The sequence below is a fragment of the Dipteris shenzhenensis genome, chromosome 9, assembly GCF_047967505.1.
Source record: "Dipteris shenzhenensis isolate YYH24624 ecotype China chromosome 9, Dip_SZ_1.0, whole genome shotgun sequence".
Taxonomy (NCBI): domain Eukaryota; kingdom Viridiplantae; phylum Streptophyta; class Polypodiopsida; order Gleicheniales; family Dipteridaceae; genus Dipteris; species Dipteris shenzhenensis.
Window position 1 is genome coordinate 41043825 of NC_141604.1, and position 11715 is coordinate 41055539.

General features: G+C 42.1%; 1 protein-coding gene across 1 annotated transcript; it reads right to left on the bottom strand.

Moving 5' to 3' along the window:
• Positions 1-348: 348 nt before the first annotated feature.
• LOC147898638 (3-dehydrosphinganine reductase TSC10A-like) lies at positions 349-2518 on the bottom strand. Its single transcript, XM_087379752.1, has 4 exons — positions 2197-2518; positions 1504-1770; positions 1246-1396; positions 349-906 (listed from the first exon to the last, which is right to left on the bottom strand). The coding sequence occupies exons 1-4, from the start codon at positions 2488-2490 to the stop codon at positions 581-583; spliced, it is 1038 nt and encodes a 345-aa protein (XP_087235878.1). The 5' UTR covers positions 2491-2518; the 3' UTR covers positions 349-580.
• Between the last annotated feature and the right edge of the window lie 9197 nt (positions 2519-11715).

Here is an 11715-nt window from a genome sequence, read left to right on the forward strand (position 1 = left end):
AGAAAACAAAATCAATGGAAATTTTAACTAATGTAAAGAAATAATCAATTACATGACAAAAGTACATCTAAAAGTCATATGTGATATAAGAGAGGCTGCAAGTAGAGGCTAAAATCTAACGAATAGAGCCCAAGCCATGTTCAATGGATTTGAGCACACATTGATCCTTCATTCACCCACTTTGGGCGTAAATATCTCAAACCCAAGTTATTTCCACATAAGAGCATAAAGGAGATGCAAGTGGTTCATACCAAGAGCACCCAATAACTTAAAGGAATTAGGACTAGCTTCAATTTCGTCATCAATAAGGCCATGAAAGATACAGCTTCAATTTCGTCATCAATAAGGCCATGAAAATGTATCTTGATTGTCCCAAAAGTTAAAAATGAAGAATGTGTGATTTGAAGTGCATCCAAGGTGCTTTAGATCTGATGGGGCGAAAGCAAATGCGACCCTAAGCCACAATGCCTCATCATCCAAGTACTTGGGAGTAAATGCTAACGCATCCTTCTACCTCTTGTGAAAGAGACAAGATCTCCAACACTTTGGACTAGGACCTGATGCGAGCTTGTCATATACATCATCGGCTTGGAGTGGGAGGTGCAAGGGGTGCCACCTTCCGAAGGACCAGGGAACGATTGTAAGACGACATGAATGCAAAGATAAGCCTGAGAGGTCCGATGCATATGGATTCCAACAAAATCCTGCCCACAGGCTCGCCCAATACGATGTAGCCTCTTCCAATGACAGCCATCAGGAAACCAATGTGGCCGCTAGTCACCAGAAACCTCCCAGTCTTCATGGCGTACAAAGCCTGCTGTGCCACCGTCTCAGGCGGGTCTGCTGTATCCCGCCTGTACCAGTGGACTGACTGTATCAAGTCGGAGATCTCCTGGTTCTCACCATCTACAAATCAGCATCACCCGTTCCATCAGATCTGGCATGATTGATGCTATCATTAATTCCCAGCAGACACGCATTCGTTAATCTTCCTTGCCCCTACAAGATTACGTGAGGAACGTTGACGTGTGCAGCGTGCAGCTTGAAACAGCTGGCGAAGCAGGTGGCGAATGATCGACGCAAAAAAATGTGTTGAAACGATGATGGACAGTGGATGGACTTAGCAATTCTGCGTATATGATAAAAACATTTAACATTGACTTTCACCGACGGAATCAGCAGGGTTCGACATATCTGCGTGTGACCACAGCTACTTTTGCGACCGGTTGCCTGATCCTTACGTACCCAGGTCGTCCAAAAAGGGAGTGGTCGTGAAGCTCGGGCAGATTAAGCTCACTTTGATGTTGTAAGGCAGCAGCTCGAACCTCAGACCCTCAGCTAATCCCTTCACAGCGTACTTAGTTGCGGTGTAGACTGTATGGCCGTAGAGAAACAGCTACAGTGGCATACACCCATTTCACAAAACAGAACATCTGTAAGTAAGCAGCTAGAAGTCGAAACTTTGCAAGGATGATCATTAGTAACAAGAGTACCAGACCTCACCAGGGCAGCTAAGGAAGCTGTGATGACGATAGATACTGGGTTCTTTTCGAGACTATGATGCTTCAATGCGGGAAGAGCTGCGTGCAATGCGTTTATTGTGCCCATAATATTTGTTCGAACGGTAAGCTCCAACTCTACAATTGGCGTTGCATCCAAGTATCCTCCTCGGGTAAGTCCAGCATTACAGACAAGAACGTCAATCGGCTTCCAACCCACTGCCGCCTTGACGGCCGAAGAAATAGCAGCGTAGTCAGTCACGTCCGCAGCCTGCAAAAGAACGGCAATGATTCTTGCACTCGCCTCAGCCACTTAATAGCTATCTTATTACTCTGTTTTCATCATCCCTCCACTTGCATTACGCAGTTTCACGAGACTGCTACTTACTGTCGACTTTTCCACGTTACTTTCGAGCATCAAGACTTTCATCTCTATCTGTTTGCCTTCGTTACTTATTTCACATATTTACAATGTAGCTCCTCGCAAGTGCTAAGAAATCCTAGCTAGTGGGACTAAAGCGCAGTTCCTTTTTTGTAGTGTTAGATAATCGACCTCGAGGAATTAGTAAGCACTTCCGAGGTAGTGAAATGCATCGACTCACCTTCAAAGACAGGGTGACGGATTGATATCTCACGCCGGATGGAAATGTCCAAAGAAACCCACAAGAGAAGCATAATGCAATAGAAATGGGCCAACCTCACAGCGGATGCTATCCGGGCTACAATGTGTTTCCGCCACGAGGCTCTGGAGGGCCTTCTGGAGGTGAGCAGCGCTGCGAGACACAAGGGTGACATGAGCACCATGGAGGAGGGACTGTTTAGCGATTGCGAGGCCGATGCCGCTGGACGCTCCGGTGATGAAGACATGCTTGTGACGGAGGGAAGGGATGAAGGGCTTGGTTCTGGTGAAAGAAGCAAGGAGGAGGAGCAAGAGGGTGGCCAAAGCGAGGATGAGGGCAGTGGGAAGGATGAGGTGCTGCAGGTCGGCCATAGCTGGCGCTTGGAAGTTGGAACGGGAAGAAGACTGCACACCACTAAATAGATACACCGACTCGGTACCATTAAGGGTCTAGATCGAGGTTGGCAGAACACCATGTATTGGCCCAGGCCCCAGCTAGTTATGAAAGTCTATTTGAGTTGGTGGAAAGTGAAGTGTGTAAGGTCTTCATCCTTCAATTCTCTCTCTCTCTCTCTCTCTCCCCCCCTCCCTCTCTCACACCATACACAGACACACACATTCACATTAAAGCATTGGGCATCCCCCTTCCAATATGTCAAAAAATGAGCTTTGCCATATTGATAGTTTGTCTTGACTCGTAATTCTCACGAGTACTTACTACTACTCCCTTATAAAGTTGAATCTCTCTCTCTCACCAATCCAAGTCTCATGAGTCTTACTCTCTCATGGAGTAAAGAAGAAGGAGAAATAAGAGAGTGAGGGAGTAGGCACCCATGATGAGTTTAATTTTTAGTAGCGGGAGAGTTGATGGATGATTAAGGTAAGGTCTTTGCTATTGAATCGCGTGATGGACAATTTGGTGGGAGGGAGAGAGTGGAGAGAGAGAGCAAAGGGGGAGGGAGATGAGAGGGAGAGTCGAGAAGGTTGAGTAATAGGGAGAGAGTGGATGTAGAGGGAGAGGGGTAGAACAGAGTAGAAGGAGAGGGAGAGCGAGAGTGGAGGGAGAGGGGAGAGTGGAGAGTGCAGGGAGAGAGGCTCCTACGGAGGTGATGGACAAGCGAAGGAGGGGCTCACCTTGCTGCCTCTCCACGTTAATCAAGCATCATAACTGATTAGTTGACCCCCCTCTCACACAACCTCCCACCAAAACCTCACGCCTCGAACCAAACCAAAATTTTCTTCAAGAAATTAGGAATGTGCTCAGAGCAATCGGATCTGAAAATTATGAGTAGTTTATGGGTGTTCAATTTTTGAAGTAGCGAGTAGGTGAGTAGTCTCCTCATAGGGTAAAGAAAAAGGAGAGTGAGGAAGTAAGTTTCTCCATTCTTAGAGAATATATATATAGGGGACTAAAAGTATTTAGTGTGCCCCTTCACACACACACACAAATAACAAATTGAAGACTTACGAAAATATGAGAGGTGTATAATACGTAATGGTGATGTGCCCCCCTCTCATCAAGTAAAAAAAGTCACGATAATGGCAGAACCTCATAATCGCTCATGGAGTAAAGTATCTCTTTCGAATGCATTGGGTTCTATTTAATTATGCCCACCTAGTGCAAATGTTACTAGTTATGTTATGAGCAACTTTAAAGACTTTTCAAGTTAGAAGTTGCCTACGTGAACCTTTTTACAAATTCCTAGAAGATTTTTTAAGTCTTGTAATCTTATTCAAGAGTTTAACTATTCAAAAATGCAGAGCTTGAGTTCACTTGTAAGATGTAGGCCCCATGCGATATTAGATTCAGTATTACAAAGACTTCTTTGAGTTTAAAGGCATTCAATGACTCAATGTAAACATTAGAAATCACTTGACCATCAATGATCACATCAACCACAAGTACATCATCACCAACATCTATATTTAGCTTTTAAACTACAACAATGACACTTTTCTTCTTTTTCTTCTTTGACACTCTTGTGCTTGCTAGCTTTCCCCATTCCTTCCATAGTTTTGGAGACAAAGCAAGTAATTGACCAAAGGTGATATGAGCTTCCATTTCTGTAAGGTCGGACAACAAGTCATAGCTTCCAAATCCTTGTCCAAAGGAAAGTCTAACTAGCTAATTCTCGTTCTAGATGCCTTCTTTTTCTTAACACGGCGTTCCTCTTCCTGATGTTCCTCATCTACTTCTTCTTCTTTTGCTTTACCATGCCCCCATTTAGCCATCATTACCTCTCTTTCCTCATCCCCTGAAGAAGCTTCTAACAAGGATACTTGTTTTTCTTCTTTCTTTCTCAATCTAGGACACTCAGGGCAATAGTGACCTTTTTCATTACATTCATAGCAAGTGACCCCACTCTTATCTCGAGGCCTACCCTCACTCTTTGGTGCTCTAGGTTGTCGTGCATTAACCAAATGCAATTTTAAATCAGCAAACTCTGCCATCAATTGGGAGATATTATGATCTAACTCAAAGGACTTTAGTACCTGAGGAGTGCCCCATTACCTCCACCTTAGAAGTTGAAGCTATTGAAGACACAAAAGAGGATTCGATCTTTAGAGAAGCTTCTTTCTTGGTCGCAATGCGAAGTGCCTCCATGTATGTTGTTGGATCTTTACTCATTACCTTTGAGCGAAGATGAGGCTCCAAAACCATAACAAATTTGCTCATCTTTAAGTGCTCCATCCCTACGAGACTTTGAGAGGCCGATGATGCAGATGCCACAGCTCGCAAAGCTACCCTTTCATACTTTGTCCATAAAGTTTCATATCGGATTGCCGATGCAAAGTCCATCTCACCCTCTTCTTGATAGAACCGGTCGAGCTGCAACATCAAAGCATTTGGTGACTCCATTACCCCAAATCTCTGCTTTATTATAGCCACCTCCACCCGATCCTTCATGGACCGTCCAGAAAGCCGGCATCCTTGAACAAAATCTCGAAAATAAGACTTTGGGTCTTCCCCTTGGGTCCCTCGAAACACTGGAATCTTCACCATGATGAAACACAAAAAGGAAACACCAAGATCCAAATAATATCCCAAACAAGATCCAAACAAGATCCCACAGAGCCTTAGAATACCAAGACCAACTTATTATGCATAACCACTTGTTGAAAACCCTTCACAATGTGATCCTCAACAAAATCCTCAAAAATAAGTGACCAACCTCCCACACTGACTACATGCTCTAGGAGTTCCTTACACGTATGGGCCTTGTCCCTCTTGTTTAAAGAGAATCACTCAAGAACTTTGACCCATCATGATCATGGTCTCTTTATGAATGGAGTCTTTCATATTGCTCACCTATCCCAAGGACAAACCCATTTAAAGGCTTCTAGGTGAATATGTGCCCCTAGCTAACTTGAAGTTAAAAATCCCTATTAATGAGCCTCTGCCCCCTTTAGTCATGAAAAATTAACATAAGGTTAAAGTGAAGTAATTAAATTACAACTAATTAATCAATTGACCTAAACTTCAAAGGATCCCCAATGAAATAAAAATAAACACTAGATTAGTCCTAAATTAACCTTTGCATGGCCCTCCCCTCAAAGTGCTCCTCGCCATCCGTGCCTCTTCTCGTCCTTGCCACTACCCCCACCTCTTTCCCCTCCTCCTTACCTCTCACTTATGGCCTTCAGATATGGATAGGGCTAGTATGGGTTTAGGATCAGAATTTGTTTGTCATTAAACTCCCATGCTAAAACAAATACTCTAGGATGGGTTTAGGGTGGGAATAGCCATTATTAGACATATAATAATCAATAATCCAACACTGTGAAAGGACAAGGATTAAGACATAAATCGGTGAACTCCCATCGTGGACCTTGGCCTCAAGATCCTGGGAGGCGCGGAATGGGATCCCCTTTTTTATGGATTGGGAAGCATGAAATGATGACATGTATCCATGTCCCCACCTCCTAAACACATGAGTTGATGCCATGTGTCCTGTCTCACCCAACCAATCCCTAGTTCCTTTGACTCATAGCACATGGTAAGAAGGGAGTATGACATAAATACCTTTCAATATGGATGGGGCCACTTTTTCCCATTCCCATCCTATCTCCTCATATGTGCTAAGACCCTTAGACCCTTTTTCCCATTCCCATCCTATCTCCTACATGTGCTAAGGCCCTTAGACCCCTTCGTCCTCTAAATGCCTTGTCTTGCCATCTTCCTCCCCCCTCCTTGCCATCTCCTTCATATCCTTTCCCCCTCTCCCTGACCGTTGCTCCCCTCCCCTTTCTCCTCTCTCCTCCTTCTCACCTCCCTCTCTCCTGCCTCCTCTACCTCTGATAGGCCTCTCCTCTCCCCTTTCTCCACCTTGCGACCTCCCCGCTATTGCTACCATCACATTCTTCACCCTCTTATTGCTAGTGTCTCCCCTCCCCTCTGATTGCTCCCCTCCCCTTTCTCCTCTCTCCTCGTTCTCACCTCCCTCTCTCCTGCCTCCTCTACCTTTGATAGGCCTCTCCTCTCCCTTTCTCCACCTTGCGACCTCCTTGCTATTGCTCCCATCACATTCTTCACCCTCTAATTTATGGTGTCTCCCCTCCCCTTTCTCCCCTCTCCCCCTTCTCACCTCCCTCTTGCTCCTGCCCCCTCTACCTTTGCTGGCCTTCCCTCTCCCCCTTCTCCACCATCACATGCTTCACGATCTTCGCTATTGCTCAAACACATTCTTCGCCATCTTTACTATTGCTACCAAATCTTCCTGAGTCTCCTAGTCTGCCACTGTTGAGTCCATTATGTATGCCCTTAGCAACCCTAGGAGCAAGTTTAAAGCTGTAGCACCCACTTTCACTCTCCTACCCTCCCTCTCACTCCCCCTCCTGCCCTTCCCCTTGCCTCAATCCATGCCCCCTCTACCTCCCTATGCATCCCCACTCTTGCTTTGTCCCTTGCTATCCTTGTGCTCATCCATATATTTGTCGTTGCCTCAATGCAATGCCACCATATGTTTGCTCTTGCCTCATCACGACATCGCATCAAGCAATTCCATCAACTTTGCCTACCCTGAACTAAGGTATGTTAATTGCGTTAAATTAGCTCACATTAGGTTGGATTAGGTTACATAAGGTAGGTTAGTTCAAGCTTGACAAATCTAGGTTAGATCGGGTTATTTTAGTACAAGTTAGGCTAGCTAGGTTGGGTTATGTTAGGCTAGGCTTGTATGCTTGATAAGCACAAATTAGACCTTAATGAGTTCTAATTAATGTCAATTATTATGTTGTATATTGGATTCATTTATTGTCATAACATGTTCCTATGTAAAAATAGAAAAATGTTGGCTTTGGAAGCTCATGTATTAGTCCTAAGCACATGAGTATATATCAATTTTGTGGCTTCTATCCAAATGGACATATCATTTGTATAAGCTTACACATGTACATTGACAAAACCATCCATGTGTCATTTGGTGAAGTGGTTGGGTTGCTATGGATACTAAGACTTAATGCAAAAGTCATTTTTGATGCATGAAAAAGGAGATGATTGGGTTAGAACGAGCTTAGTGTAGCCATTTTTGGTGAGGTTTTACGAGTATATTGCATAAATGAACAACTTGTAAAACCATAACTTATGTTTTTGGCAATGTGTATCCAACTTGAAGTTTAATCGAGGCATTACATTAACTAAGGAACAAAATATCAAACTCTAGTCTCATCTTGATCTTGATCCTAGAAGACTACTTTTATAGTAAGGCGATGAGCCTCAAATTGTATACAACATTGAAATATGTTCAAAAAACATCAATTAGCTTTATTCTTGAATTACTCTTTATTAACTTGCTAGTATACCTACTCACAAACTCAAAGACAAAATCAAAAAACATCATCTGCTATGCTCGGCTAGGTGTGCAATGTAACATAGATACATGTCAAGGTACACTCTATCTATTTTTTGAATCTATTTTTTGAATTAAGTCTAGAATTGATAGAAGTACAATAATAATAATCTAAGCTTCTCAAGCTACTATGTGGTGATAAGGAAAATTTGGTTTAATTCACATTCTTACATTGACATATGCAATGTTATTGCAATGATTCTTACATTATTTTTCATTTAACATTTTTTTGCCCATTCAGTTTCCTTAAATAAAGCCCCATGTGCATGCTAAATGGGAGAAAAAGTGCCAATTTACAACATGAAACCCAATAGTGTACCCTTTTGGCTATGTAAACTTCTCCACCATTTTTGTAGTTCTTGTACGTTAATTCAGAAACCAATAATTTCAAATTGGTAATGTGCAATAGGTACTTCTTTGGTATCAAATCTTTTAAACATTCTCTCTAAATTAAATTCCTCCCACTCTCTCTCTAACCTTCTCCCTTCTCTTTCTCCTAATTTCCTTCACATTTTCTCCTTTCCTAACTTAACCCTTTTTCCCTAATCTAGCCCTTTTTCTAAAATTTTCTCCTAATATTTTCCTATGTTTTAATATTTTCTAAAATTTCCCTAGTTTTCCTAAAATTTCCTATTTTTTCCTAACATTTCCCTAATATCTCCCTAATTTTTTCCTTAATTTTTCGCATTTTTTCTTACCCCTAACCCATTTTTTATCTTTCCCTTTCCCCTAATTTCCTCTACCTTACTCTTCTTCCCCCTGGTTCTCCCTAATTTTCCCCCTATTTTGTCCTATTTTCTTACCCTCCTCTTCACCCCCATTTTTAGATTTTTTATATTATGTACCCCTTCTCACTAACACTCCCTTATTTTTCCTGATTCCCCCTAAATTTTATCTACTTTTTTTATAGCTCTACTTCTCCTAATTTTCTCTAAACTGCCCCCCACCTCCCTCCTCAAAACCATTTCCCCCCTATTGTGTCCCCTAATTTTTTAACACTTTTTTAAATCTTTTATCAACTAACCCTACTACTCTCCCTTACTACACCTCCCCCTAAGTACACTCAACTAACCCAAACCCCTTCGCCTAGCTAATCCTACTCTAGTTACTTCCCCCTCCTCTCTCTCTCTCTCTCTCTCTCTCTCTCTCTCTCTCTCTCTCTCTCTCTCTCTCTCTCTCTAACTACTATCTAACTACATCACCTAAACTAATCCCTAACTATAACCCCAAACTCCTCGTTTGTTGTGTCGACCCCTTGACTAATGATCTCCCTTCTCGTCATTGTACCCCGTCATCTCTTGACTCGCTTAACTACTTTTCACTCCACCTATTTAAACATCCCTGCTTTACTTGCCTCCATGTTGTGAGACTTTCTCTCCCATCGACTGCCTATAGCTACTACGGCAATGCCTAGCCTATGTTGTTCCCCTCACAAACCTCGAATCTCACTCCCTGTTGTCCCTTAGTGCAACCTAGCCTTGGCATGTTGCTATTTGTTAATAGTCGCACCGAATCCTTCCATAGTCTAATTGCCATGCTTGCTGCCCATGCCTATTGTGAAAATATCGTGCCTTCTACACACACACACACATGCACATACACATATGTGTGTGTGTGTGTGCGTGTGTGCACGTGCACACACACACACACACATGTCAAGCTAGGAAACTCAAGTTCTCAAAAAGAAAATGTGGATGGCTTGCATCAATTAAAAACTTCAACTCAAGTGGAAGAAGCTAAGATTTTGTCAAGGACAAGAAAGCTAAATATCATGGTATATGCAATCTAATTTCAAGTGTGAAGAACCTAGCATATTTTTAGGAAGTAACCAAGCAAGATAACTTAGTTTAACCATAGAGGATGAATATGAAGGTAAAATGGTGTTGTGATTTTGATCTTTTCATGGCATGATTCCTCAAATATTGATAATTTCCTCTTCCATGAGCATTTTGTGTAAGTGGTGTCTCTAGGCCTTCCCCCTAGTACCTCACATGTTTCCTTAGGATGTTGTTGCTCATTCCTCTTTTGTTTAGATTTTCTTAGTGTGTTAAGTATGTGTGGATCTTGTGGGATCAAGCTCAAGACTTGCTAAATCATTTGGATATTTGGTTGTTAGATAGTTTGTTGCACATATGATAGGATAATTTTGGGCCCTTTTCCTTCTACATCTGCAACGGAAGGGCCCACATCATTTAGTATTGTCCCATTAAAGTGGTGATGCTATTTCTTTGCCCAAAGCAAGTGGTGGTGGTTGGCATGGGAGATGTTTTTGGACTACCTAAGGGATCTAAGTCATCCCAATGGGAGGTTGGAAGAGTCGCTTGAGAGCTAGCCAAGGGTGCATTGATGAGGGAGGATCGAAGAAGGTTGGCAAGAAGGATAGAGTTTGCCCAAAGGCAATGTTTATAGAAACCTCTCATGTGGGGGCTTGCAGGTGGGATAGTGGCCTAAAGTAAAATCAGGCCCATTGTGGGCCTCTTAAGGACTAGCATTTTCATGTCCATTCCAACCAGACATATGTGGACTGCTTATGCATGGCCTTATGGGCTCTCAAAACAAGTCATATGTGGGCTAGTTATGCATAGCTCGCATGAGTATATGTCCCTTTCATCCTAACCTAGTCCTAGCAGTCTCATAGATAGGGGCTCACAGCAGCTAGGCATCTATACAAACAAGGAACCAACCTGGCTGTTTCCTAGATGAAGATTGCCCTAGGGAGAATTTCCAATCTTCCAAACTTGCACCAAAAGGAATCTTTAGTATTACTTACTCTAGAGATATTAGAGCCCCATAATCTTTAATATTACTTAATCTAGAGATATTAGAGCCCCATAATCTCTAGTCTATAAGGAAATCGTCCTACCAATATAGGAGGAATTGCATCTTCTTTTGTGGGTGGGTCACAAAACTCCTAATATTTCCTTCCCCTTATTTTGAATAGGGGAGGGTAGAGTGCTAGTGAGTGAAGAGCCATGGGCACTAGAGATTCTTCAAAAGCCCAAAATCTCCTCTTATTAAATCAATTCCACCGCTTAGTCCTTGGGATGTAGACTATCTAAATTGAAAACTTTATTACCTTGAGTGTCTATTGAGCCTTAAAATTTGGAGCTAGATTAGAAGAGTTGTTCAAGCCCATTAACTCCATAACAATGTGAAGCACTAGGTAAATCCCATTGATCTCCCCTTGAACCACAAGATCACTGATTCAAAAAATTCCATCAATTTCACAAACTCTATTTCCTAGTGTTTTTTTCAAGTACCTCTCTTCATGCTGAATTGTTAGGAACTATCCTAGAAAGTAAGAAAATGATATAAAGATATGTATACCCCAATCTTTGGCCTAGAGGGCACAATAAAATAAAATTAAAAAGGATAAATTTAAAGGTGCATTTGCAAGGGCTATTTAACAACCCATTTACTAAAGGCCTCACCTAAACATACCAACCTTAATCTAGTCGCTACTTGACAAAAATGCATAACTTATTTTTGAGTGATTTACAATGGAAGAAAGTGCCTAAGAAATTTAGAGCCAAAGTTAAATCTTGAGGTCCATATTATTTTGGAGCAGCTAGGGTGTAAAAAAATTCCCAAAGGCAAAGTCTTCATACTATTGGGTTTACTTATGGCTTTTGATGTCACAATGAAAGACAGGTGGGATTGGTTCTTGAAAATATTTATAGCAAAAATTGATAGATGAAGAGGCTTCCAAGCTAACTTAGCTAGAAGAAGGATTGTATTAAATCATTAT

Coding starts and splice junctions, on each gene's coding strand:
- LOC147898638 (XM_087379752.1), bottom strand. CDS start 2,490: ATGGCCGACCTGCAGCACCTCATCCTTCCCACTGCCCTCATCCTCGCT. Junction 1,771..2,196: donor CGGATAGCATCCGCTGTGAG/GTTGGCCCATTT, acceptor GTTCTTTTGCAG/GCTGCGGACGTGACTGACTA. Junction 907..1,245: donor TCCCTTTTTGGACGACCTGG/GTACGTAAGGAT, acceptor GCTGATTTGTAG/ATGGTGAGAACCAGGAGATC.